The sequence below is a fragment of the Sorex fumeus genome, unplaced genomic scaffold, assembly GCF_029834395.1.
Source record: "Sorex fumeus unplaced genomic scaffold, SorFum_2.1 ptg000061l, whole genome shotgun sequence".
Classification (NCBI taxonomy): Eukaryota; Metazoa; Chordata; class Mammalia; order Eulipotyphla; family Soricidae; genus Sorex; species Sorex fumeus.
Genome location: NW_026606118.1, coordinates 30,146,968 through 30,174,609, shown reverse-complemented (window position 1 = coordinate 30,174,609; position 27,642 = coordinate 30,146,968). Strand labels below are relative to the sequence as shown.

Below are 27,642 nucleotides of genomic sequence, written 5' to 3'. Positions count from 1 at the left end.
GAGCTCATGGATCACTTACTCCTGATGGTCTCAGGAGACCATATGCAGTGGAAGGGATCAAATCCCAAGTCAACTGCATGCAAGGCGAGTTCCCTACCCACTGTATTACCTCTCCAGCACCAGAGAGCGTCAAATTTTTACAAATTCATAAAAATTAACTTTCAAGATCTATTTTGTTACCAGATTAGTTTTTCATTCCCCTGATTAACAACTGATTAAAAAAATACATGTTATCCATATCTTCTAAAATCATTTGATTTTGACCATCTCTTTTGTTTTAAAGTTTTGTTAGGCAAATATGGAAGACACCTGACTAATGAAATAAGAAAGATACCATCGGCTGAGAATAGCTCAGTGACTAAAGTCCCTTCCTGGCAAGTACAAAGTTTGACGCCTGGTGCTGCCCACAAGCAACAAGTGTCAACCTGGCAGTGCTGTGGTTTGTGCCTGGCAGCTCTAATATATGTAATTCTTGTTGCCACAAGCATTTCCAGCTGTACTGCATCCAGGTATGTGTAAGCACCAAACCAAAAGGGGGGGGTGGGGCGAAGTTTGTCAAGCATTGCAACATCCCCTAAAAATAAAAGTAAGCAAGGACTAAAGGAAGTTTAAAAGTGAACTTCCTTTACCCAGTAAGTTTGACCCTTTCTGAGAAGTTTGACCCTTTCTGAGCACGTCTGAGCACCCCAGCCACCCTGTGAACATTACCACAAGGCTATGTGTGAACACAATTAAACAGTGTGACCCCAGGCAAGCACATGTGCAAGCACCCCAACCTAAGGGGTGCAATCATCAGCAAGCATCAGTGTTCAAGTACTGCAGCCTGAAGTGTGACTCTCAGGCCTGGTCAGCACCACAAATGTTCACACATCATGGCCAGGCATGTGTGTGACCTTCAGTCACCACAACAATAATGAAGGAGAGGGGAGATTTAAAATATGACTTAAGTAATGGGTGTATGTTTGAGAAAGTTGCTAGCAGATTTACTATTTACAGTATATTTTAAGGAGTTCTCCTATGTTTCCCTTCATTGTATTTATGCTGAAACTAAAAAAGTTCTGGACTAAAAGTCCATGTCTTGTGTCAGAGAGTATGTGCACAAACACAGGAACACACCATCCTAAGGGAAAGCTGAGGAGAACTTAGGATTTCTGACTTTGTCAGCTGAAGAGAACCAAGTAAGAAAATACGGTCTGTGGTTTGTTCTTGGACATTTAATGTTCAAAAGACATTCTGGGCTGGAGCAGGCAGAACATTTGCTTTGTACACAGCTGATGGCCAGCATCCCATATAATCTCCTGAGCATCTCCAGGAGAGTGCAGAGCCTGGGTTAAGCTCTGAGCATCATTGGGTGTGACCCAAAAAGCCAAATAAATAAATAAATAAATAGACATACCAGATCACTTTCTAATTTTCATTTGACAGTCAAGTAATTACCAAGTGAAAGGTCTTTGAGGTAAATTTGCCTTTGTGTTACTATTGTAAGCTAAAGAAACACTAGGTTTTTTTTAACACAAATAAAAACTCAGCACTGTAGACGCAAAGGACATCTATGAGTAACCTTGGAGTCCTTCCAGTCCCTCAGGTACATAAATAATTAGAAAACTCTCTCAAAGAGTGTGAACGAAAACTACAAAATAAACGCCAAGATGTCATTTTTAAATCTGATAGGCAAGATGATGAAAAATAGAATAGTCCTTTCTTAAAACATATGACATAATCAACAGATTTAACTAAAATTCATAGAATTCATTTTCACTAGAGTGCCTCTCAAATGAGGACAACTGTTACAATGTAATCTGATAATAAAAGATTAGAGAAGAAAAGATCGAAAACCTAGCAGCATGTAAAAGAAATATACAGATTTATTTAAAACAACCTCAAGTTTAATAAATTTGTATTTTTTTAGGTTAGCCATAACTTCTTATTTTATTTTTTAATTTTTTTATTTTTTATTTTTATTAGTGAAACACCATGAGGTACAGTTATAGACTTATAAATTTCTGTGCTTGGGTTTCAGTAATATAATGATCAAGTACCCATCCCTCCACCAGTGCCCATCCTCCACCACCACGGGTCCCAGCATCCCTCCGACCCCCCATTCTCCCCCCTCCCACCCTGCCTGTGTGGCAGGGCATTCCCCCTTGTTCTCTTTCTCTTCTTTTGGGTACTGTGTTTTGCAAGAGAGGCATTGAGTGGCAATCATGTTTGGTATATAGACTACTTTCGGCATGCTTCTCCCACCCCGGGAGGGTCCTTACAACACACTTTATTTGGTGCTTTCTTCTCTATCAGAGTTTCCTTTTCACCTAGCACATGTGGCTGGCCTTCAAGTCATGGAGCAAAATTCCTGGTACTAATCTCAGCCATTCCTGGGTGTTAGTCTCCCTTTTTGTTGCTTTATGTTCCCCAGATGAATGCAATCTTTCTGTGTCTATCCCGCTCTTTCTGACTCATTTCGCTTAACATGATACTTTCCATGTAGTACCACTTGTATGTAAATTTCATAACTTCATCTTTTCTAACGGCTACATAGTACTCCATTGTGTAAATGTACCAAAGTTTCTTTAACCAGTCATCTGTTTTCGGGCACTCAGGTTTTTTCCAGATTCTGGCTATTGTAAAGAGTGCTGCAATGAACAAACATAAATTTGTATTTTTAACTAAAAAGTACAAAATATATACAAACAATTGATTTACATACAAACCACCTTAAAAACAACTCTATTTAAAAATTTTTTTTTCAATCATTCATCCAGGTACCCGTCCGGCCTGTGCGGTTAACAAGATCCCCTGAGAACCGCTGGTTTTCACCCTTGGTCTGTGTGGGACAGGAATTGAGGCACACTGTGCAAAAACAAAGCCGAAAATTTCCGGGAAGCCTCTCCTCATTCATCCAGGTACTGGCCAGGCGGCAGAGCCCCTTCCCGGAGCTGCGGCCACGTTAGCCATGTTATTCTCCTCCTACATATCCCATAGGAACCATAAGTTACCCTCTTACATGGAACTTTCACTAGGTTAGCTTAACCACCAGAAACACATTAGCCAATAATTCATTAAGCCCAACTCAATTCATTCTGCATCTCAAGCAGAATAATAACAGCGAGCTTGAAGGTCTAAACCACACTGGTCACAATGGTAAAGCAATGCAGAAGGCCAACATGCTTACTTATTGAAGGTCCTAGCCCAGAAGACACCAATAGTAATGAAGTTCTAGACAATCTCTCTGACAAGGAATTTAGAAGGGAGCTACTGAGGATGCTTAAGGAGCTAAAAGAAACAATGGAAAGCAATGCCAATAAAAGACAAGAGGAATTTGAAGGCAGAAATGAGGAAAATGCAAACGGCAGACCTAAAAAACCTGGTAGGCGAACTGAAAAACGCAGTGGAAGACCTCAGCAGCAGAGTAACAGTGGCTGAGAACAGAATCTGTGAGCTCGAAGATGAAGTTCAGAGACTCTCCAGAAAAGAGCAGAAAATGGAAAAGAGACTCACAATTCGGGAACAGATGACAAGAGAATATCGTAATGAAGCCAAGAGGGGTAACATAAGAATTATTGGAGTCCCAGAGGGACAGGAAGAAAACTCTGATGAAGAAGAAACTGTCAAAGACATCATTGCTACAATGTTTCCAGAGCTGAAGAAAACTTGTGACCACATTCAGGCAGCCCGAAGGGTACCAGCTAGAAGAAATCCGAATAAAAATACCCCAAAACACATCCTGATCAAAATGACCAAAATCTTAGACAGAGACAAAATTCTGAAAGCAGCAAGAACGAAGAAAGAAATCTCTTACAAAGGAGCATCCTTAAAATTCACAGCTGGGGGCTGGAGACATAGCACAGCAGGTAGAGCATTTGCCTTGCACAGGGCCAACTCCGGGTTCAATTCCCAGCATCCTATATGGTCCCCTGAGCACCGCCAGGAGAGAGTCCTGAGTTCAGAGCCAGGAATAACCCCTGAGCATCGCCAGGTGTGATCCAAAAAAGCAAAATAATAATAATAATAATAATAATTCACAGCTGATTTGTCTGATGAAACCCACATGGCCCGAAAACAGTGGTGGAATATAGTGAAAAAACTCAATGAAATAAATGCCTCACCAAAAATACTTTACCCAGCAAGACTCTCATTCATAACAGAAGGAACAACACAGTTTCACAGACAAACAACAGCTCAGGAACTTCAAAGACTCAAAATCATGGTTACAAGAACAACTAAATGGGCTACTTTAAGACAAGACAGGCCCCTCAAATACACCAACTTTCAACAGAAAAATGGGACAAAACCTCATAACAATAATCTCTCTCAATGTCAATGGGCTAAACGTACCAATTAAAAGATAGAATGGCAGGATAGATTAGAAAATTGAACCCAACATTCTGCTGTCTGCAAGAAACACATCTCAATAGTCAAAGCAAACACAGGCTCAGAGTCAAAGGCTGGAAAACAATCCTACAGGCAAACAGCTTCCATAAAAAGGCTGGGGTAGCCATCCTAATATCAGACCACATCGATTTCAGAGTGAAGAAGTTCACAAGAGACAGTGAAGGTCATTTATTATTGATCAATGGATCTTTACAATAGGAAGAACTTACAGTACTAAATGTATATGCACCTAATGAGGGACCAGCAAAGTATTTAAAACAACTACTCATAGACTTGGAGAAAGACATCAATAGCAACACAATACTAGTGGGAGACTTCAACAATGCTTTATCACCTCTTGATAGATCAACCAGACTCAAGCTTAGCAAGGACATTCTTCATCTGAGGGAAACAATGGAAGAAAGGGACTTAGTAGATATATACAGGACACTTCATTCTCAAAAAGCGGAGTACACATTCTTCTCAAGCGTGCATGGAACATTCTCCAAGATAGACCACATGCTGAGCCACAAAACATACCTCCATAAAATTAAGAAGATAGAGATTGTATCAACAATCTTCTCAGACCATAATGCACTGAAATTAGAAGTAAATTATACATAAAAACAGAAATCTAAATCAAACACCTGGAAATTAAACAGTTCACTATTGGACAACTAGTGGCTTAGAAAGGAAATCAAAGAAGAAATCAAAACATTCCTGGAAACAAATGAAAATGAGGACACGAGTTACCAAAACTTATGGGACACAGCAAAAGCTGTGTTAAGAGGAAAGTTTATAGCTCTAGAAGCAATCCTCAGGAAGGAGGAGCGTGCCCACATAAGTAACCTAACCTCACAGCTTAAGAGCTTGGAGAAGGATCAACAAAAAGAGCTCAATCCGAACAGGAGGAAGGAAACAATAAAACTCAGAGCAGGGATTAATGAGATGGAAACCCAAAAAAACAATCCAAAAGATCAATGAAACCAAGAGCTGGTTCTTTAAGAAAATAAACAAGATCGATAAGCCTCTAGCAAAACTCATAAGGAAAGGAAGAGAGAAAATCCTAATAAACCAAATCAGAAATGAAAAGGGGGTCATTGCAACAGAAACTACAGAAATTCAAAGAATCCTCAGGGAGTACTTTGAGAAGCTTTATCCCACGGAACATGAAGTAAAGTAAAAGTAAAGGCCCTCCCGTTGATCGTCGATTTGCTCGAGCGGGCCCAGTAACGTCTCCATTGGAGACTTTGTTGTTACTGTGTCTGGCATATCGAATACTCTCGGTAGCTTGCCGGGCTCTCCGAGAGGGGCGGAGGAATCGAACTCGGGTCGGCCATGTTGGCCGCTTGTAAGGCGAACGCCCTACCGCTGTGCTATCGCTCCAGCCCTCCTTGAGGAAATGGATAAATTCCTAGATTCATATAGCCTCCCAAGGCTGAACCAAGAAGACCTGGAATACCTGAACAGACCTATCACCATCAAGGAAATTGAAATGGTAATAAAAAGTCTCCCCAAGCACAAAAGCCCTGGCCCAGATGGATTCACTAGTGAATTCTTCCAAATCTTTAAAGAGGACTTACTCCCAATCCTTTTTAAACTTTTCCACGAAATTGAAATATCAAAAACACTTCCGAACAGTTTCTACGAAGCAAATATCACCTTGATACCAAAAGCAGACAGAGATACCACAAAGAAAGAGAATTACAGGCCAATATCCCTGATGAACACAGATGCAAAGATCCTCAACAAACTATTAGCAAATAGAATCCAACGACTCAAATTCAATGCCATCCCTATAATGATACCCATGACATTCTTCAAAGAAATGGAGAAAACACTCCTGAAATTCATATGGAACAATAAGCCCCCAGGAAAAACGAAAGCAATTCTTGGGAAAAAGAAAATGGGAGGAATCAATCTCCTAACTTCAAACTCTACTACAAAGAAGTAATAATTAAAACGGAATGGTACTGGAACAAAGTCCAAGCTGCAGACAAAAGGAACAGGGTTGAATATACTGACATCTCCCTTCATATGGATCATCTAATCTTTGATAATGGAGCAAGAAATGTGAAGTGGAGTAAGAAAAGCCTCTTTAACAAACTGTGCTGGCAAAACTGGATGGCTACATGCAAAAAAAATGGGCTCAAATCTCTGCATAACACCATGTACAAAAGTAAGATCAAAATGGATTAAAGACCTCAACATTAGACTGGAATCCATAAGGTACATTGAAGACAAAGTTGTAAAAACCCTCCATGATATTGAAGCTAATGGTATCTTCAAAGATGTCACGCCACTGGCCAAGCAAGTGAAAACAGAGATAGACAAATGGGACTATCTTAAACTAAGAAGCTTCTACACCTCAAAAGAAACAGTGACCAAAATACAAAGACAGAATGGGAAAGGATATTCGCCCAATACACATCCAACAAAAGGTTGATATCAAGGATATACAAAGTACTGGTTGAACTCCACAAGAAGAAAACATCCAACCCCATCAAAAAATGGGGCGATAAAATGAAAAGAAACTTTCTCAAAGAAAAAATCCGAATGGCAAAAGGCACATGAGAAAATGCTCTACATCATTAACCATCAGGGAGATGCAGATCAAAACAACAATGAGATATCATCTCTCATCAGAGAGACTAGCCCACATCTAAAAGAACAAAAGCAACTGGTGCTGGTGCAGATTTGGCGAAAAAGGGACCCTTCTTCACTGTTGGTGGGAATGCCAACCGGTTCAGCCCTTTTGTAGAACAGTATGGATGATTCTCAAAAAATTAGAAATTGAGCTCCCATTTGACCCAGCAATACCACTTCTGGGAATATACCCCGGAAAAGCAAAAAAGTATAGTCGAAGTGACATCTGCACTTGTTTGTTCATTGCAGCACTCTTTACAATAGCCAGAATCTGGAAAAAAAAACGAGTGCCCGAGAACAGATGACTGGTTAAAGAAACTTTGGTATATCTATACAATGAAGTACTATGTAGCTGTTAGGAAAGATGAAGTCATGAAATTTACATACAAGTGGTACTACATGGAAAGTATCATGCTAAGCGAAATGAGTCAGAAAGAGAGGGACAGAGGTAGAAAGACTGCATTCATCTAGGGAACATAAAGTAACAAAATAGCAGACTAACACCCAAGAATAGCCGAGATAAGTACCAGGAGGTTTACTCCATGGCTTGGAGGCCAGCCACATATGCTAGAGGAAAAGGCAGCTCAGATAGAGAAGAGAGCACCAAATAAAGGGTGTTGGGAGGATCCTCCCAGGATGGGAGAAGCATGCTGAAAGTAGACTATAGACCAAACATGATTGCCAATCAATGCCTCTTTTGCAAACCACAGCACCCAAAAGGAGATAGAGAACAAAATGGAATGCCCTGCCACAGAGACAGGGAGGGACGGGGGGTGGTGGTGGATGGGAGTGTGTGAGGGATACTGGGATCTGTGGTGGTGGAAAATGGGCACTGGTGGAGGGTTGGGTACTTGATCATTGTATAATTGAAACCCAAGCAAAAAATTCGTAAGTCAACAACTGTACCTCATGGTGTTTCACTAATAAAAAAATCAAAAAAAGTTTTTTCATTTGTTTCTAATTAGCAAATTCCAAATGAAATAATTAATGCATTTAAATAATCTCTCATAATTATGTAGGTTTGAAATGTAGTCCTATTAACAAACACTAGCCAGTTCTTAGAGGAATATGATTAGGGCAAAAAAGAAAATAGGAAATCTGTGGAAGAAAAGATATGATTTACAGATGGTAAAGTATACTCTGCTATAATAAAAATTTAGTTATGTATCACTGAGTGACAGTACAAATTAGGGCTCAAAAAATGGAAGTAAAATCTTGTCAAAATGTACAAAGTTTTCCTTAAGTTCCTATATAATAAATTTATCAAGAAATTAAATAATCAATCAATAAAACCTGATTTCACAGAGGTTAAGGAAAAGTTAATTTTCTTTTTCAAAAAAAGAGAGAAACAAGTGCTAAGAATTTTATTTTTAAAGTTATGTGTTCTGGCTCTTATGTTCAAACTCATTGATTAAATACCAAAATCTGAATAACTGTATTAATACCTTATTTATAGTCCAGTGACGCACTGAATGCTGCACATCATTAACTTTGACATTGGTATTCCAAACAATAATCACTCCTGTGCAATCTCCTGAGTACATATGATGACCTATTTTAAAAGATGAAATACAAATTTTCAGATGGGAAAGTTCATTCCAGTAAACAGAGAATCAGAATGCTATTAAAAGTACCTAAGTTTTGGGAGGCCAGAGAGATAATACAGTTGGTAAGTAACTTGCTCTATATGTAGTTGACTCAAGTTCAATCCTCAGCACCCCATATTTCCACCCAAGTGTTCCAGGATTGATCCTTGACCACAGGGCCAAGAGTCAAGCACTGAGTACAGCAGGTGTGGCAAAACAAACAGCAACACAAAAGTATTTAAGTTTTAAAAGGGCATTCAAAAGCACAAACTTCACAAGCAAATCTCAGTTATACCTGAATGAAAATTTTACTCCACTGAAAAGTAATTGAGCATCTCAGTGCATAGATGTGCTTTAAATTCCAAATTTAAACAAATTGGTGCCAGAGGATAGTATAGTGGCAAGGAACTTGCGTTGCATGCAATGAACCCGAGTTCAACCCTTGGCACCCAATTTTTTTGGCCTGGCCGCCAAAACCACCAGGAGGGATCCCTGAATGCAGAGCAAGGAATAAGCCCTTAAACATAAACAAGTATGGCAAAAACTAAACACAAAACCAAAACAAAAAATAAGCTTCCATTATTCAATATGCATTTACATTTCTCATCTTTATTAACTATATACACAATGGTTAGACCTTTTAGGAGTTCAGTAAGAGATCAGGGAATAGAAAAATAATAGATGTTTCAATTTAACACCAATTCTTAGACTCAAACCATCTCACAGCAGAATGTAACCATGGAGATCCCATCAAGTTAACATCACACCACTTAGGAATAGCTTAAACACCATTACCAACAGATGGTTATTCAGCAACTATAAAAGCAACTTATGCAAGTGATGAACTGTTCAATGCATTAGAAAGTTCTAATTCTGAACAAATATATATGTATGCATATATATATACATACACACACACACTTGCAGTTTTGTCCCTATTTCTACTTATTGGAGTGAAACATATTAATTTCTTTTTTGTGTATATGGATATAATATATCCCAAAATAGGAAGAAACCATTCATCTCCCTTTTTTCACCTAAGCTACTTCTATGATGTAAGACAATCTTTAGACACCTTACTATTCTTGGTTTATTTTTATTGGGCATGTTCCAATTTACTAATATCACTGGAATTGAAACTGAGTACATTAGTAATATCATCTTCTAATGTTATACCGATTTATTATAGCATAGGCTATAGCTCACCTCATCTCTAAAATAGGGTAAAAACTGATTAATGGTTTACGTATTCTTTCTTCTGATAAAATAATCTATATTTATATCTTTGGTCAATTTCGTTGTGGAACTGTCCACCAGGAGACTCTCCTGTCCAACATTTAGATTTGGCCTTCTAGAATTGCGAGTTACCATGGCTGGTTTTGGTCAACATGATGAACTCACACAGTCTCTCACTCTGTTCTTTCCATTCTAGGCCATGGATCCAGATGTGCAGTTCTTCAGGCAATCTTCTCAGTCCTATATTGGAGTTAAAATAACCAACAATGACCTTGTAGAATATGTGGTCTTTTTTATAGAACTTCTCCAGCCCTATGTAAAATTTCTCAATTTCTTCTTTGTCATAGTTGGATGTTGGTGCATAGACAACAGAGATAGAAACTGCCGGCAATGAGCCACATATATTCAGAGTTAAGTATTCGATTTGGGTTGTTAGGCATTCAAACGAATCAATGCTCTGGCCAAGTTCGTGTTGATGAGGACACTGAAACCACCGATGCCTCTACTGTTGCATGTACCGAGGAACAGTTCTTCTCCAGTGTCAAAAACAGTGTGATGTGACTGATGCCTTCTTGTCTCGGACAATCCAATGATGTCGTACTGGATCTTCCATGCTTGCACCATCAGGTCCTCAATGGATGCTTCCGATGCCAGCATATGTGCAATAAAAATGCAGACAGTCATTTTAGTCCTTCTTAGTTTTGGCAGACTAGTTCGGCCCTGAGATCTTAGCAGCCTCTCCTTGCTCATCCTTCTCAACGCTGCTGTACTGGGGGCTCTTCCAGGGTCAGGGAATGAGACCCATTTTTGTTACTGTTTTTGGCATAGTGAATACGCCACAGGGAGCTTGCCAGGCTCTGCAGTGTGGGTGGCATGTGGGTTCACTCTTCACCGCTTGGCACCGTTGTCACCCCCTCACCACGATGAGGCAGTGAACCAACGAAATTGACAGCATCATATTCAATCTATGGTTTTGCCTGACCGATGTCACTGTTGTTCCAAAATTCCAAACAGGATCAGACCAGCATCTCCTTTGTGCAAAATTCTACTTCACAAATCAGGGAGAAAGGGCTGCAAAGTTTAAGAATAGAACTCCTAGAACAACCACCAACTGGGAACTCTTTGACACTACTGCGAAATATGGGAAGATGCCATCATTGACAACATCGACAAAGAATACAATCAACTGGTTCAGCACCTCCATGATTGTGCAAGGAACACCGAGAGAGAGAAAACCACAAAAAGATGTCTGTCTTCAGAAACTCTCAAGCTCATTCACCAACATGGTTTGGCTTGAGCCTCAGGCAAGCAGAAGCTCACATCCGATCTCACAAAGCTGTGCAAAGAAGCAATAAAGGGAGACCTCAAAGAGAGAAGAACAGCTGTGTTGGCAGATGTGGCAGAAGCTGGGAAAAATATTTTCAATGCCCACCACCTGTCCTTCACCAACTATAAGACCAAGATGACTGCCTCTGACGTCCTGATGGATCTATCACATCTTACAGAAGAGCAATGGAAAAGATTATCCATGACTTCTACTCAGATCTCTTCGATAGACACGTCCACCTGCTCATACCAAATTCTGCAGGATGGATATGTTGTTCTCAGCATTCTCCCTTCCAAAATACGACACCCTATTTCGTCAGTAAAGATGTGTATAGCACCTGTTCCAGACAAGGTCAGACCCGAACACCTGAAGAATCTGCCGCCAGTATTCATTCATCAATACACTGGCTTGGCTCTTCACATGCTACCAGTCTGAATGCAAGGTTCCATCCCAAAGGAAAACCAGCAGGACCATTCTGTTTTACAAGAAGGGAAACATGCACGACATCAGCAACTATCACCTGAACTGCCTATTGTCCATCATCTACAGTTATTAACTCTAGTCATCCTGAATAGGATTGGCAAAACACTAGACAAAGGAAAACCATGCAAGCAAGTCAGTTTCTGAAAAGGATCCAGCACAATTGAACATATCCATACGGTGACCAAGCTCATTGAGGTGTCACAAAAGTTCAAGATGCCGCTCTGTCTAACGTTCATTGATGTAAAGAAGGCCTTTAATTCTGTGGATACTGAAGCAGTCATTGAAGCCCTAGCCAAACAGGGCATTCAAACTCAGTATATCAGGATCCTCTATGAGATGTATTATGATTCACCACTAGGATCTCACCATTCTACAAGGAAGTGATTATCGATGTCAAGAGAGGGGTTTGGCAGGGCAATACCATTTCACCGAAACTCTTCAGTGCCACCCTCAAGAATGTCATATAATGGCTGGAATGGGAAGGAATGGGAGTGAAGACAGAAGGTCAGCAACTACACCACCTTCACTTCACTGATAACATTGTTCTAATAACACCAAATATCAGCCAAGCCAGATGAATTCTGGCCGACTTCGACCATGAGTGAGGAAAGGTTGGACTGCAGCTGAATCTCATGAAGACAATATTTTTTTTTATCATTTTTTTTATTAGTGAAACACCATGAGGTACAGTTATAGACTTATAAATTTTTGTGCTTGGGTTTCAGTTATACAATGATCAAGTACCCATCCCTCCACCAGTGCCCATCCTCCCCCACCACGGGTCCTAGCATCCCTCCCACCCCCCATCCCCCCCATACCACCCTGCCGCTGTAGCAGGGCATTTCCCGTTGTTCTCTCTCTCTACTTTTGGGTACTGTGTTTTGCAAGAGAGGCATTGAGTGGCAATCATGTTTGGTCTATAGACTACTTTTAGCATGTCTCTCCCACCCTGGGAGGGTCTTCACAGCACCCTTTATTTGGTGCTCTCTTCTCTATCTGAGCTTCCTTTTCACCTAGCACATGTGGCTGGCCTTCAAGTCATGGAGCAAAATTCCTGGTACTAATCTCAGCCATTCCTGTTGCTTTATGTTCCCCAGATGAATGCAATCTTTCTGCGTCTATCCCACTCTTTCTGACTCATTTTGCTTAACATGATACTTTCCATGTAGTACCACTTGTATGTAAATTTCATAACTTCATCTTTTCTAACAGCTACATAGTACTCCATTGTGTAAATGTACAAAAGTTTCTTTAACCAGTCATCTGTTCTTGGGCACTCAGGTTTTTTCCAGATTCTGGCTATTGTAAAGAGTGCTGCAATGAACAAACAATTGCAGATGTCACTTCGACTATACCTTTTTGCCTCTCTGGGATATATTCCCAGGAGTGCTATAGCTGGGTCAAATGGGAGATCAAATTCTAACTTTTTGAGAATCGTCCATACTGTTTTCCAAAAGGGTTGGACCAGCCTGCATTCCCACCAGCAGTGAAGGAGAGAAATGGACTCATTCCTGATGTTCCATACAATCTCTATGGAACGAATATCTCTGAATGCAGCAGTTATGTGTATCTAGGTTAAGAACTCAACATGAGGAACAACCTGGCACCTGAGCTGCGCAGGAGGAAGAGAGAGGCGTGGAACACCTTCAAGAGCAATGAAGAAGTTGTTAAGAGGATGAAGAACCTCCAGCTCCGGGCACATCTTTTCAACTCCACTGCTCTTCCTGCACTAACATACACCTCAGAGACCTGGGCCCTAAGAAAACAGGACAAGAACGCTATTTGGGTCTCCCAAAGAGGAATGAAAGAGCTATGCTTGGAGTATCACATTTCACTCAAGTGAGAGAAGGAATCTGGAGTTCTGACCTCCTTCAATGATCCAGAATCAGGGATACTATCTCGTTTGCCAAGGTGTTGAAAATCATATGGGTTGGACACTTAATGCAATTCAGAGACAACCACTGGGCTAGAGCTGTTACCAACTGGATTCCACGGTACGTCAAAAGAACACCTGGCCACCCACCTACAAGATGGTCAGACTTCTTCATCAAGACCCTGAAAGAACAGTTTGAGGTTCTTCATGTTCCTGGAGGGAGCAGACGCCATTGGGCTACACTAGCATGCTATAGGGATGAATGGAGATGTTACTGGTGCCCGCTCAAGCAAATATCTTTAAAGCACAGCTTGGCTCTTCACATGCTACCAGTCTGAAGGCAAGGTTCCTGAAAGAACGGTTTGCATTCCATATTCATGTACTAAGGCAACCTTAAAATAATTGCAAATTTCCCTTTTATATGTCTTTGTATTTATAAAAAGATTATACTGCTACAATTAAAAATTACATACCCAATATTCATTAAAAATTTTCCTGCCATTATTCTGATTTTTCCTTTTAATGTATAAGATTCCCAGGGGCTAGAAAGCTAGTATATTGGACAGGCTCTTGCCTTGCACACAGCTGACCTGGGTTTGGCTCAACCCCCAGCACCACATATAATCCCCCAAACTCTGCCAAGAGTAATCTCTGAATTCAAAGTCAGAAGTAAGCCCAGGGTGTGGCCCCCCAAACAAAAGAATTCAAAAACTCTTAAAAATTGCTAATGAGATTTATCTATGAACTTCAGAACATGAGTAAATAAAATCAGTTAACTATCAGTATTTAGTAACTCAATGACTTCAAAATTATAAAAAAAACTCTGTTATAAATAAATATTCAGGTCTATTAGAATTACAAATACATATAAATATCAATATGCATACACAATCATTAATACATAAAATCCCTCAAGTTTTCATAATAAATTTAACCTGTAGCACTGTAGCAGTGTCCTATGGTCCTTCATCCATTTGCTCAAGCGGGTACCAATAACGTCTCCATTGTGAGACTGTTTTTGGCATATTGAATACACCACAGGGAGCCTGTCAGGCTCTGCAGGCGGGATTGATACTCTCAGTAGCTTGCCAGGCTCTCCGAGAGGGACGAAGGAATCAAACCCGGGTAGGCTGCGTGCAAGGCAAATACTCTACAAGCTGCGCTATCTCTCCAATCCAATAAATAAAACTAGTGAAAATAAATTTTACGACATTCTTATGCAACTACCCTTCATTTGGAAGATATTCTTTCACATACCATCAATATCAAAACAGAGTGAGTTGATGAAACTCTTGTGAGTGTCAAATTGTCGAAGCAGTATCGCAGGATCCTCTTTTACATCAACTTTCCATATCCGTATAACAGAATCATAGCATCCTGTAACTATCAGGTCTTTTACAGCTGGATGGAATTTAGCCGTGTAAACAAAAGAAGGATGAGGTAGAACTCTGAAGGTATTTATATTATTTAATTCATTTTTCCATATCCTGGAAAAGGATAAAAAGTTACATTCCTACTGAGATTATTTCATCAGTTATTCTAAAAACCAAATATACCAATTGGATATAGATAAATGACAACCAGTGCTAAACTATATTTTATAAAAATAAAAAATATGTCCAAATGTTTGATGGCTGGATTTCTTTACATTCTGACAAATTATTTCTTACAGAAAATAATTATTATATCTTGATTATTTCTTATCAAGCAAAATAGTTAATTTGTTTAATTATAAAACTGTAAAATGAAAAATTGTGTTTTACCAGAGTTTTAGATTTTTTTTCTAGTTTTGAGGTCACACTCAGCAGTACTCAGCTGAGTATGCCTGGCTCTGTGCTCATGAAATACTCCTTGCAAGACTTGGGAGACCATAGAGTATGCCTGGGATGGAACACAGTTGGTCTCATGCAAGGTAAACGCTCTACTCGCTGTACTATTGTTCCAGCCAGTCAAACAGTTGACTATTTTTAATCCTTCTTCTGACATTGGTCAAACACTCACTAAATACTTGATAAAGTATTGCACTTACCACAAAGTAAATAAAAAATAAAATGCAGGGAGAAACACTAATAGCTTAATATCTGGTCTGTTTATTGCTTTTGTAAAGCACAGGGGGTTTAGAGAATGGGATAGTCCATTATAATCTTTACTTATAATTTCAAAGCCTAAATATGAACATGAAGACATCAAAGACTTAAGTTATTTTAAAATTATTATATGAGTTACTTAGTCTGATTAAAATAATCGTGGCATTTTGAAAGACACTACATTAATCACAAATTTGTTTATCTCTTCCTCAAGAAATGATTTGAAAAGTTTTGTTACTGTTGCTCTAATCATAATAGAAAAGTAACCTAAGGTTTAAACTGTTACGTCATATGCACTGCATTTCTGGTCAATGTATAAAAACAGACAAAATATGGGCTAGAGAAAGAGTATATAAGTTAAGGTGCTTGCTCTGAATGCAGCCAATGTGAGTTCAATGGCCAGCACCACATCGGTTCCCTGAGCACTGCCTGGAGCAACCCCTGAGGACAGAGCCAGGAAGAAGTCCTGAGCACAACAGGCTATTGCCCCATCTTCCCCAAAATGACAACATGTAGCAAGAAACAAGAGCTCCATAAGTGTGGAACATTGGGCTTTGAAAAGTTTGATTGTTATTAGAATCAGAACATTTCAATTTTACTAGTGGAATTTATAGTTTATTCTTTATTTTTTTAATTCTTTTTTTTAATCTCTTATATAGTTACAAAGTTGTTGATGACTGGGTTTCAGTCATAGGATGTTGCAAGGGACGTGTATTAGAACATCCTAGTTTATTTTAATTATTGCTTAATTAACTAAGTTGGAAATTAAGACCATCTCAAAATTATCACTAAAATTTAAAAAAATCAGTTTCTATTCAGAAAAACATTCTATGACTTTTTTCCAGCAGATGCTTAAAATACAGGATATGATCCTCAAACCACCATGCTGAGACCACTCTCCACACACATGAAGGTACTGGCAGAGGGACAAAGCCACGCGGGTTCCTGGGCCGAGATCTCCAAGCCTGCTCGAATTGGAGTCGAGCATCCTCCACCCAGATCCTCCAAATTCCAGTAGGCGGGGGTCACACCCACCACCTGGCCCCCTGGCGCCATGTAATCCCATCAACAGCCAAGACTCAGAGACTATAAAATCCAGCTACCGGAACCCGAATGTGGCCGCACGACATCTTATCAGGACATCTTTTTATGATATCTTATTATCTCATTCCTACTTTGGACAAACTTGCAGGCTATCGAATATAGCCTGCCCACAGGGCAGAGTCTGGCAAACTCCCCGTGGCGCACCAAATATGCCAAATACCAGTAACAATGATGGGTCTCATTCTCCTAAAGAGCCTTGAATATAATCTCAGGGCTAGGATGAAAGAGACGTTACTGGGGCCTGCTCGAGGCAATCGACGAATAACAGGATGATGAATGAATGAATGAATGATCCTCAATTACTAAGAATCCAAACTAATAATGAAGAAGTGAAAGAACATGTTTTTAAGTAAAAATACAGCAAGTGTGTCACTGCATAAACATTTTTATCATGTCAGTGCTTTCAAAGAACAGATGATATGAAATATAGTATTTAATGAAAGAATAAAATCATCAATTTGGAGGGAATATAAGATGCTAAAAAAATTTTAGTTACTTCCTATAAAATCTTAGCAGTATTTGAAATAATACATAAAAGACAGAAAGAAATTATATCCTAAAAGAGATTAATATAATTAAAATAGTTACAATACTTATTGTATCTCATAATGGAGACGTTACTGGTGCCCACTCGAGCAAATTGATGAACAATGGGAGCACAGTGCTACAATACTTATAAATAAATATGAAGATTTTAATGTAAAAAAATGATATTAATGATGATTTTAGTCACCCAAGCAAAGGAAGAATCTAAAATAAGATGGGTATTACTTGGTTTAGGAAAAAATCAAAACTAATCACAGAGAAGAACAAGGACACTCAAATTCGTAAAGATTACATGAAAACATAAAAAATATATGAGAACTAGAATAGAAAAACTTACCAATGTTAAAATAGTATATGTGAAGAGTAGATAGTCTAGAGATTGAGAGGCCTATTTGGGAGCCATTATACATGAAAGGGCCTTTCATTTTATGTATGGAGTAGCTGATTTGAGAAAAACCCAGTTTTTCTGAAGATAACTTAAGGATATTTAAGAAAAAGTCACACTGCTGAGAGTGAACTATTGGGAAATACTTATTTAGCGAATACTTAAGAGTAATATGTAACAGTGAGACTTACGAAAAACGTCACATGGCAGAAAGTTAAGGAGTGGGAAATACATATTTAGCAGACACTAAGAGTAACATGCAGGAATGAGCTCCAGAAGACAGTGAAGACAAGGGTAGAAATCCATACTTCTGCCTTTTGGGAATATTACCAACTCTTATCTCTTCATTTTGACTCTGTTAAAAGTATTTCTCACCTCTTTCAAACACCTATTTTATTCTAGCTACATTTTTGTTCTGCTCACTTCACTCAGTCCTTTCACAACACATATTTTTTATGAGGCAACAAGTGCTAAATTAGTATCTATTTCCAACTTAATTATAAATCCATACTCTCCAAGTATTATATGATAAAATCCAACATGGCTACAAGAAATGGCAAAATCTAGGTTTTAAACGTTTATTAGAAGCTCACAATAACTCTCACACACATTCATTTAAACGTAATTAAATGAATGAGTTAGGCAGAAAATGTAGGAAAAGGGCAACTGAACACAGGATGAGTAAGGTAACAGGGTATGGAGATCCCAAAGAAGATAAATGTTAAGTATATTTCAAAAGATCGTGTGGGTGAGACAAAAGGATACATAAGAAGTGCAAGAACTTAGGTCAGTGAAATAAGATCAATGAAGGACATGCTTGTCACGTCATGCTAACGAACTGGAAGATTTTCAAAATGCAATGGATTATCAAAGGTTTTTTTTTTAAACCAAGGGATTATGAAAGATGATTCTGGAGAGATGATTTCAGCACATCAGGACTGGAGAAGTTGCAGACTTAACCAGTGGGAATAGTTTAGCAACAGTTTAAGCAAGCAAAAACAAGACCTTAAACAAAAGCAACAACACTGGGAATAGTATGCATATGATTGAATGGTGATACAATTAGAAAGTATTTTTGACAAACCTGACTACTACTTAGGAAATGAATTAAGGAAACAGGAAATGAGTTCCCAGCATGGAATAGTATGCATATGATTGAATGGTGATACAATTAGGAAGTATTTTTGACAAACCTGACTAGTACTTAGGAAATGAATTAAGGAAACAGAAAATGAGTTCCCAGCATGGGAGTAAGAGTTGATGTGAATACCGTTATATCGTTTTATATATATATATATACACACACATATATATGACACACTGTCACTGTCACTGTCCTGTTATTCATCAATTTGCTCTAGCGGGCCCAGAAATGTCTCCATCGTGAGACTTGTTGTTACTGTGTTTGGCATATCAAATACATCATGGGTAGCTTGCCAGGCTCTGACATGCGGGAGAGATACTCTCAGTACCTTGCTGGGCTCTCCGGAAAGGGGCGGAGGAATCAAACCTGAGTCAGCTAGGTCAGCCAAATGCAAGGCAAACGCCCTACTGCTGTGCTATCGCTCTAGCCCATATATATACACATATATATGAGTGTATAAATATATATGTATATATATGCACATATATAGATATATATGGATATATCTACATATACCTATATTACATATGCATGTTATATATTTGCTCGAGCGGGCCCAGTAACGTCTCCATTGGAGATTTTGTTGTTACTGTGTCTGGCATATTAAATACTCCTGGTAGCTTGCCGGGCTCTCCGAGAGGGGCGGAGGAATCGAACTCGGGTCGGCCATGTTGGCCGCGTGCAAGGCAAACGCCCTACCCGCTGTGCTATCGCTCCAGCCCCAAAGTAAAGGCCCTCCCGTTGATCATCGATTTGCTCGAGCGGGCCCAGTAACATCTCCATCGTGAGACTTGTTGTTACTGTGTTTGGCATATCGAATACGTCACGGGGAGCTTGCCAGGCTCTGCCGTGAGGGCGAGATACTCTCGGTAGCTTGCCGGGCTCTCCGAGAGGGGCGGAGGAATCGAACTCGGGTCGGCCATGTTGGCCGCTTGTAAGGCGAATGCCCTACCGTTGTGCATTAGCATAGTTACCATGTAACTGAGTTCAAAAAAGGAGAAAAATAAACAAAACTTGAATAAGCACTCCATATCATGAGAGAAGAGTAAATAAAGGACATGGTGGAATAAACACAGGTATATAGATAAAAGAAAACGAATGAGAAAGAAATCCAAATGAAAAGGATTCCTGGGATAAGCACTTACGGAGAATAGACAAGGTAAAATAATGAAACAGAGAATTAATCAGAGCCATGAAAACAAACACAAGAAGTTGTTAATAAAGACTCTAAAAGTATTATAAGATAGCAGGAAAGAATTTATAGAAAGATTTATTTAAAAGACCAGATGGATAGAAAATGTAAAAATTATACATGATAGGAATCAGATTAAAAACACAGATACTTTAAAGGTGTGTATGCCTCCATATGTTTTTAGTGGGAGAGCTAGAAAGAGAAAAATAGACAAATTTATAGACACTAGGGAGTAACCATAGAAAAGTATGGATATGGATAAATGTTACTAATGATTAAACATCTGAAGAAAGTGGGAAGACTATAATTTTATGGAGAGAACTTGAAGTAATGGAAAAGTTTGTATCCACTGTTAGAGGAATGAGTAAAGGTAAGAAAAACATATACTTCAGCAGAGAACTCATATTATTTTGAGACTTGCAGATCCAAGGGTAGAGAGATAGTACAGCAGATAAGGTGCTTGCTTTGCACATAGCTGATTCAGCTTCTCATATGGTCCCTCAAGTACCATCAGTAGTGATTACTGAGTGCAGAGTCGGGAGTGACCCCTGAGCACTGCCAGATATGGCGCCAAACCAAAAAGACTTGCAAATCTAGTTAGGCCTTAGTAAAGCTACGTGTTTCCCTGGAATAACCTGGCATCAGACAGAAGAGTTATGCTGGAAGGAACAAAGAACCAGGGTTTTAAGGATATCATTAAGAAGTACCAATAGTAGGTACCAAGTTAGATAGCGAGGGAGTCAACTGTCACTGATGGCCATGTTTTTTATTTTAACATAGACTAAACATCAGTTAATTGGCAAGACATTTTATACTAGAAAGAGAGTCAACAGGATTAGTAGAGGGAATCCAAACTGTTAAAGTGTATTAAATGAGAAAGCATCAAAGCAAAATGAGAGTGGGTCTCAAACTGCTCCAAAGATTTTTTCCTTAGTCCAAAGACATAATAAATTTGCATTAAATATACACACATACTTAATATTCGATAGAATAAAGCTAAATTATATATTACAATGGCATCTTTAAAAATTAGTATTTTTTAAATAATACATGTGAGACAGAATAAGCAACTAAAATAACAAGTGTAAATGAAACTTTATAAAGTGGCTTTGAAAAACTATTTTGTTGTGATCCTCATAAAGTTGTAAGAAACTAAATTATTTTAAAACAGATTCTGAAAGTAACTGATTATCTATAAAGATCTTGAAACAAAAAGTACAGCCAGGGAGACAGTTCAAAGGGCTGGAGCCTGGATTTGATTCTTAATGCCAAAAAATACTTCGTTATTAGCTCCATCTTGAAGTACAAAATGAACAGTATGACTATTTAAAGGACTATATAATCCTTTAAATAGGATTAATAGGAGCATTTTGAACTATATAATCATGATACAAATTTTATTTTATTGGCGCTGGAGCGATAGCACAGCGGTAGGGCGTTTGCCTTGCACACAGCCAACATGGCCGACCCGAGTTCGATTCCTCCGCCCCTCTCGGAGAGCCCGGCAAAGTACTGAGAGTATCTCGCCCGCATGGCAGAGCCTGGCAAGTTCCCTGTGACGTATTCGGTATGCCAGACACAGTAACAACAAAGTCTCCAATGGAGACGTTACTGGGCCCGCTCGAGCAAATCAATGAACAACGGGAGGGCCTTCACCTTTACCTTTACAAATTTTATAAACATTTCAAAAATGTTTTCACCACTTTTTAAGTCGATATTGTGCATATTTCTGACACTTCTCTGATAAACATAACATAGTTTTATAACTTTATAACTCTTTACCATGGTAGCAACCAGCATGCAAAGTAAGTACGTCCTGAGTATACTAACCTGGCAGTGCCATCAGATGATGCAGTAAGGATATAGCGATCATCTTTTGACCAGCAAAGATCATAAATGATATTGAGGTGACCACACAATTCTCTCATGAAACGTCCAGAAGGTATTTCATACACTAATGAAAATATTAAAAATTCAGTAACTTCCAATCAAATGTTACTTCATCCTTTACTTACAAATTCATTATTTATATTAATATAAAATTCATATTATTATATGCATATGAGGTTAGTATGCCTACAAGAATTTTATCAACAAAGTCACTTGCAGTTTATTTCAAAAGCTACTTAAGAATATTTTCATTTGATTTGAACACAGATGACACACATCTAAAATTTTATACAATGCTATAATTAACAATTATTCTTACCTACTTCAAAGAAATTTAATTTTTTTTTTATTTTTGGGTCACACTTGGCGATGCACAGAGGTTACTCCTGGCTCTGCACTCAGGAATTACCCCTGGCAGTGCTCAGTGGATATATGAGATTCTGGGAATCGAACATGGAGGTGGCCATGTGCAAGGCAAATGCCCTACCCACTATGCTATCACTCCAGCCCTGAAATTTAAATTTTTGATAATTTATTAATAATAATGAAACCACTTCAATTCAAAGATTCTATAATTTGGGCTTTCATGAGTAAATTATTATTTTACATACATACAGCTAAATTTCAATCAAAATTATAACTGAAGTAGTAAAAATATAAACTACGTTTTGTTAGAGGAAAATTTCTAGTACTAAAGTGATAGAGACTAACAAAATTAATAGAGATCCAATCTAATAAACAAGGTATTATATTATATTGCTATCTATACAATGAAGTGTAGATTAATCCCTTCTTATGGACATTTGCAAGTCTCTACCATCCCCTAGTGGTCAAACCTAGTGCCCTTAGAAATTCTTCCAGGTTGGTCAAATAAGTAATTCCTCCATAAAATCAATGAGAACACTAGAAAAAGATGATCAGATTTAAATATTTAAGGACTCTTGAAACTAAGCAAAATCTTGGAACAATCTGAGGGCTGTTTATTTAAGAAAATCAGCTGAATTTCAATAAAAATACTGAACTGTGATGTTTGAATTTGTCCTGTTCCCATTTCACTTTCCCAAGCTCCAAAGTAGCCCTAAAAGTCAATCGCCTCAGGAAAGTCAAACACTGCTCAATGTGCCCAGGAAGTTCCAGCACTGCAGGCTTGAGCAGCCTGGCATGGCTGGGCCTAGACACCAAACCAACGGGCCTGCGCTGTTGGCTGTTTTGCTAGGAGTAGGCCCCATTCTTTACCTCTTCAGAAAACCCTTGGTTCTTCTTACTTGGGGGCACCCCCCAGCAGTGCTCAGGGCTTACTCCTGGCTCTGCACTCAGGGATAACTTCTGGTGGGTTCAGGGGAACATATAGGGTGCAAAGGAACAAACTGGTCAGCCTCATGCAAGGCAAATGCCCTACCTTCAATTCTCTGGATCCTAAAATCTTCTTTTCTTTAATTTAATTTTACTTAGTTTAGGTAACATGGTTACAATAGTGTTGACATTTATGGTACTGATGTACAGAGTTACTGGATCCTATCACCTTCGACCAATATCTTTAGTTACTTCTATCAACCGCTTTATTTCCCCCCCTCATCCATCTCCCCTCAGTTTGGTAACCTCAGATTTGCAATCCAAGGCCAAGAGACCAAACACAATTTAAAGAAACAAAGAAAACATTCAAATTTGTGAAAACTATTATTTACACATTCAACAAACTAAACTGATTCCAAATAACATGTACTAAACAATGAAAAAGCAAAAGATGATGATTTTTCTTGAAAAACGGTTAAGTAATAGCATACTAAACTTACATAAAATTTTAATTAGACCTTTTAGGCACAGAGTAACATATTTATTAAATAAATATTGAAACATAAATCAAAGTAAAAACAATTACTTCATTGTCATAAAGAAAAAAACCTCTATTAAGGAGGATACTAAGAATCGTTTCTCCTGTGCATAGGTTTTGGTGACTTTTTAAAAGAGAATAATCATCACCAAAATAGATAATAATTTTTATATTTTTTAAAACTGGGCTAGATAAATAATACAGGGGTTCAGGAGTTTGCCTGTATCCCCTTCACACACAATGGTTCAATATCAATTACCACATTCGGACCCACAACCACTGCCAGGGTGCACTTCTGACCATAGAGCCAAGAACAAACCCTAAGCACAGATGGAAGCAAACAAAGAAGAAAAACATAGTATTTAAGGAGAAGGAATATTTAATAATTGCTAATCAAGCAAATTGTAATTCTCTGCCCATACACACCCAACTCTCTAAGTCTATTAAGAAATAACAAACTGGGTGAAGCTAAGGGCATTTTAATACATTCCAATCCTTAAGAGAGACACTAATTGAGAAGTTAGTTATTTCCTGCTGAGGTAAATCGAATTCTGTTAATGAATAAGAACAAAGGATAGGAATTTAATGCCTATAAGTTTAGATAAGTATGACAATACATAAAAAAAGCAAACTATAAACCCCTCAAAACAAAAATAAAACCTCAAGATGTACAGCAATAAATTTACCTTTTTAACATGACTTCCTATATTGTTCAGAGCAATGAGAGACTGGTTCCCAAGACCTCTACCTACTTCTATATAATAAGTCTTCATCTAGATTCTCCTGAGTTTTCACAATTTAAATTATGACTGCTACTAATTGACCACATTGAACTAAAATCTCTCATGCAATTTATCAATTATTTTGTTTAAAAAATTTATATACTTAAAATGTGAAAGTTACAAAAGTCTTCTTACAATTTTTTTTAAAAATTTACTATTCTTCACTTGACCCTTCTTATTTAACTTAATAAAACATATTTAAATGCATATACTAAAAGAATTGCAAGTTAACTTAAAAAAATCTCCTGTCTTCTATTGTGGTAGTAGGGCTAACTAAATATTTTAATTAACTTTAAAAAACAAATGTTCACTGTATATTCTAAAATTAATTGAATCTAAGGGAGAATTACTTACAAATAATTGGATATCCATCCCGGCTGGCACAGGCCGATGCTAATATTCTTCCATTGTGGGAGAATGCAAGACAAAAACATCCTCGTTCTCCTGCCTTTAGTGAAAAAAGGTGCTTGTTGGGGATACGACAAGTCTAAAATAGATTTAAATAGTAAAAATTAAAAATGAAGACTAGTTGTCAATTTCAATTAGGGTAGTAAAATTTTATTTTGATAGTTCCTTTACTGTGACTTTGCAGAGGAGAAAAGTATAACTTTAAAGACAAGACTGGTAAGAATGGTGTTCTTTTAGAAAGAGAATCCATCAGTAACATACAGATCAAAAAGGCCAGGAAGAACAAAAACACCATGAAGAGGTAGCAACATGCCACCATCTGCCAGGCAAGAAGAAGGCTTCAGATGTAATCAGCCCTACTGAAACATTGCTATTGAAACTTGCAACCTTGAGAACTGTGAGAAAATTAATTTATATTGCTTAAACAATTCATTCTGTAGTATTTTTTTATGTCACCCCTAGCAAACTAATAGACTTGCCCAAGTTCCCAAACAATGAACTAAAGATAGTGCTTTTATGTACTTGATAGGCATTCTATCATTCATCAATGAATTAATGGTAATAAGATTGTGGTAAGAAACAAGTATAATCTGAGAACAGAAATCTAGTTATACCAGGAGCTGGAATTTTCTAAATAAGGCATTATCTAACTGAATGGAGCAAAATTCAACACGTCACCTGTCCAGGCAATCGCTTCCACTCTACTACTTCCTTTGAATCTTCTAATCCAGGTTCTAAGACTACTGAATTTGACTCACGGAGACGTTCACAGTGTCCTGAGTTTCCTGTTTCTTCCTGAAGAGCCATCATAGACCGGTAAGATGGTTTTATCTAGATATATAAAGAAAATGAAAAAAATTTATTCATCTTGTTAATCTTTTTACCTTTGCTAGCAATTAGCAAAAAGCATAACTATGAGCAAAAGTTTTCAAATATAACCGAGAAAAATATATTTACACACAATTTTAAATGAAATTAAAGTCGTTTGAAATTATAGTCCTATCACCAAAGTTACAAATTTTATGAGGAAAAAATTCCATGGCTTACAAAAAATTATTTCAGTATTTCATTCATTTTTGCCTCTTTACCAATACTACCAGATACTGTATCATGACTTTAATAAGGTATAGCTGACTTTAAAATCATGAAGTTGGCATTATTAAGATTCCTTTACATATTTTATTTCTTAAAAACAGATTTAACATAATTTAAATCCCTGTGGCTAGTTTATTACATATAGTATGGGAATGCAACTGATTTTAAATAACTTAAGTAAATAAGACAATGGCAAAAGTTTCCAATCATTTTTATTACCAACTCTTTGCTAAGAAGAACATTTGTAATTTTAACCTATGAAAGGTGGTAGTAGCAAAGAAAATATTAGAATTATTTGAATAGTATTATAAAAAATTGCTAAAAATCAAGAATTTGTCATCTATTTGTCAAATCTATCCTGCCACATTTTGTAAAGGATTAATTTTGTAAAGGATTAAAATTATCCATTTAGTTATCACCTAGTTGTATCAGTAGTAATTTTCATGCTACAAAGGAGATGTTAATTAGTTCATTTCCTGGCTGATATGGGCTACAGAAACACCCAAATGTGTGGTGAGTGAAAGATCAAGAAGTTACGGTATATGTATAGACAATGGGATATTATGTAGCTATAAGAAAAGATGAAATCATGCAATTTACTGCTAAGTGGACGGAACCATAGAGTATCATACTAAGTGACATCAATCAAACAAAGAGAATAGATAGATAAAGGATGATGTCTCTCATATGTGGGATATCAATGTAGTGGAGTAAGTAACAAATGATGAAACAAAACATAATTGCAGAGTTTATCTGCCCCTTCTATCCACTTATCCTTCAGATAACATAGTATTTATGTTATTTATCCTTCAGATAACATAGTATTTATCCACTTATCCTTCAGATAAGTGGATAGAAGGGGTACAGGGGACATCTGGTGGATAAAAGCAGGTACCTTTGAAAGTGGGTATAGAGCTGGTACAAGGGATGTTAAACAGTATTGTAAATCACAATTATCTCAATAAAAATGGGGGAAAAGATTATATGGCTTATAAAGCCCAAGATTATTTAAAATTTCATACTTTAGGGAAAATATTTGTGAACAGCTACTTTAACTTATTCCTTTATATTTAGCTTTTAAAAAAAGGGTATAATTAAATAGCATTTTTATTTAACATCAAAACCTATATTTAAAACTTAAAATCCAATTAAGTATCTTTAAAGTATCAGCTATTACAGGCTTAATAGCTTTAAGGTAGTCTCCTCTCTACAAATTTATTAAAATAAATCTAGGGGAAAGTATTAAAAAATAAATCTAGAGTTAATCTTTTCAGAAATGTAAAATAAATCACTATTTAATTTTAGTGACACAGAAGATGCACTTAATGTTAATGTGCTATTAACTTACACATTCTGGAACTTTGAGTCCTCTTACTGTTACATACAGTGTTGAAGGGTAACGATTTCTTGAACATTTTGACCACCAGTCAAAAACCTCAACAACACTTGATTGGGATCTAGGCTTAGGAGGTGGGTAAAACAGCTGCAAACGGAGTTTTGAATTGATGTTTACATTTCCATTGGCTCCTAGAAGCTTAAAATAAGAATTCAGGTAAAATGTTATCTTCATTGAAAATAAATATATACATTAAAGCAACTGTATGCACCCAAAATTATTAAAATATATATGAGAAAATTTCTTTGATTTATAAAATAAAG

At 37.6% G+C, this 27,642-nt stretch overlaps 1 protein-coding gene across 1 annotated transcript in view; it reads right to left on the bottom strand.

The window, feature by feature from the left end:
- Positions 1-27,642, bottom strand: part of AHI1 (Abelson helper integration site 1) — a 231,328-nt gene that overhangs the window by 174,617 nt on the left and 29,069 nt on the right. Inside the window, exons 9-14 of the mRNA XM_056126207.1 lie at positions 27,332-27,517; positions 25,567-25,719; positions 24,835-24,967; positions 21,808-21,931; positions 14,777-15,006; positions 8,460-8,566 (exon numbers count right to left, since the gene is read on the bottom strand). Of these exons, the coding sequence (XP_055982182.1) occupies positions 8,460-8,566; positions 14,777-15,006; positions 21,808-21,931; positions 24,835-24,967; positions 25,567-25,719; positions 27,332-27,517 (933 nt within the window). The remainder of the gene's footprint in view (positions 1-8,459; positions 8,567-14,776; positions 15,007-21,807; positions 21,932-24,834; positions 24,968-25,566; positions 25,720-27,331; positions 27,518-27,642) is intronic.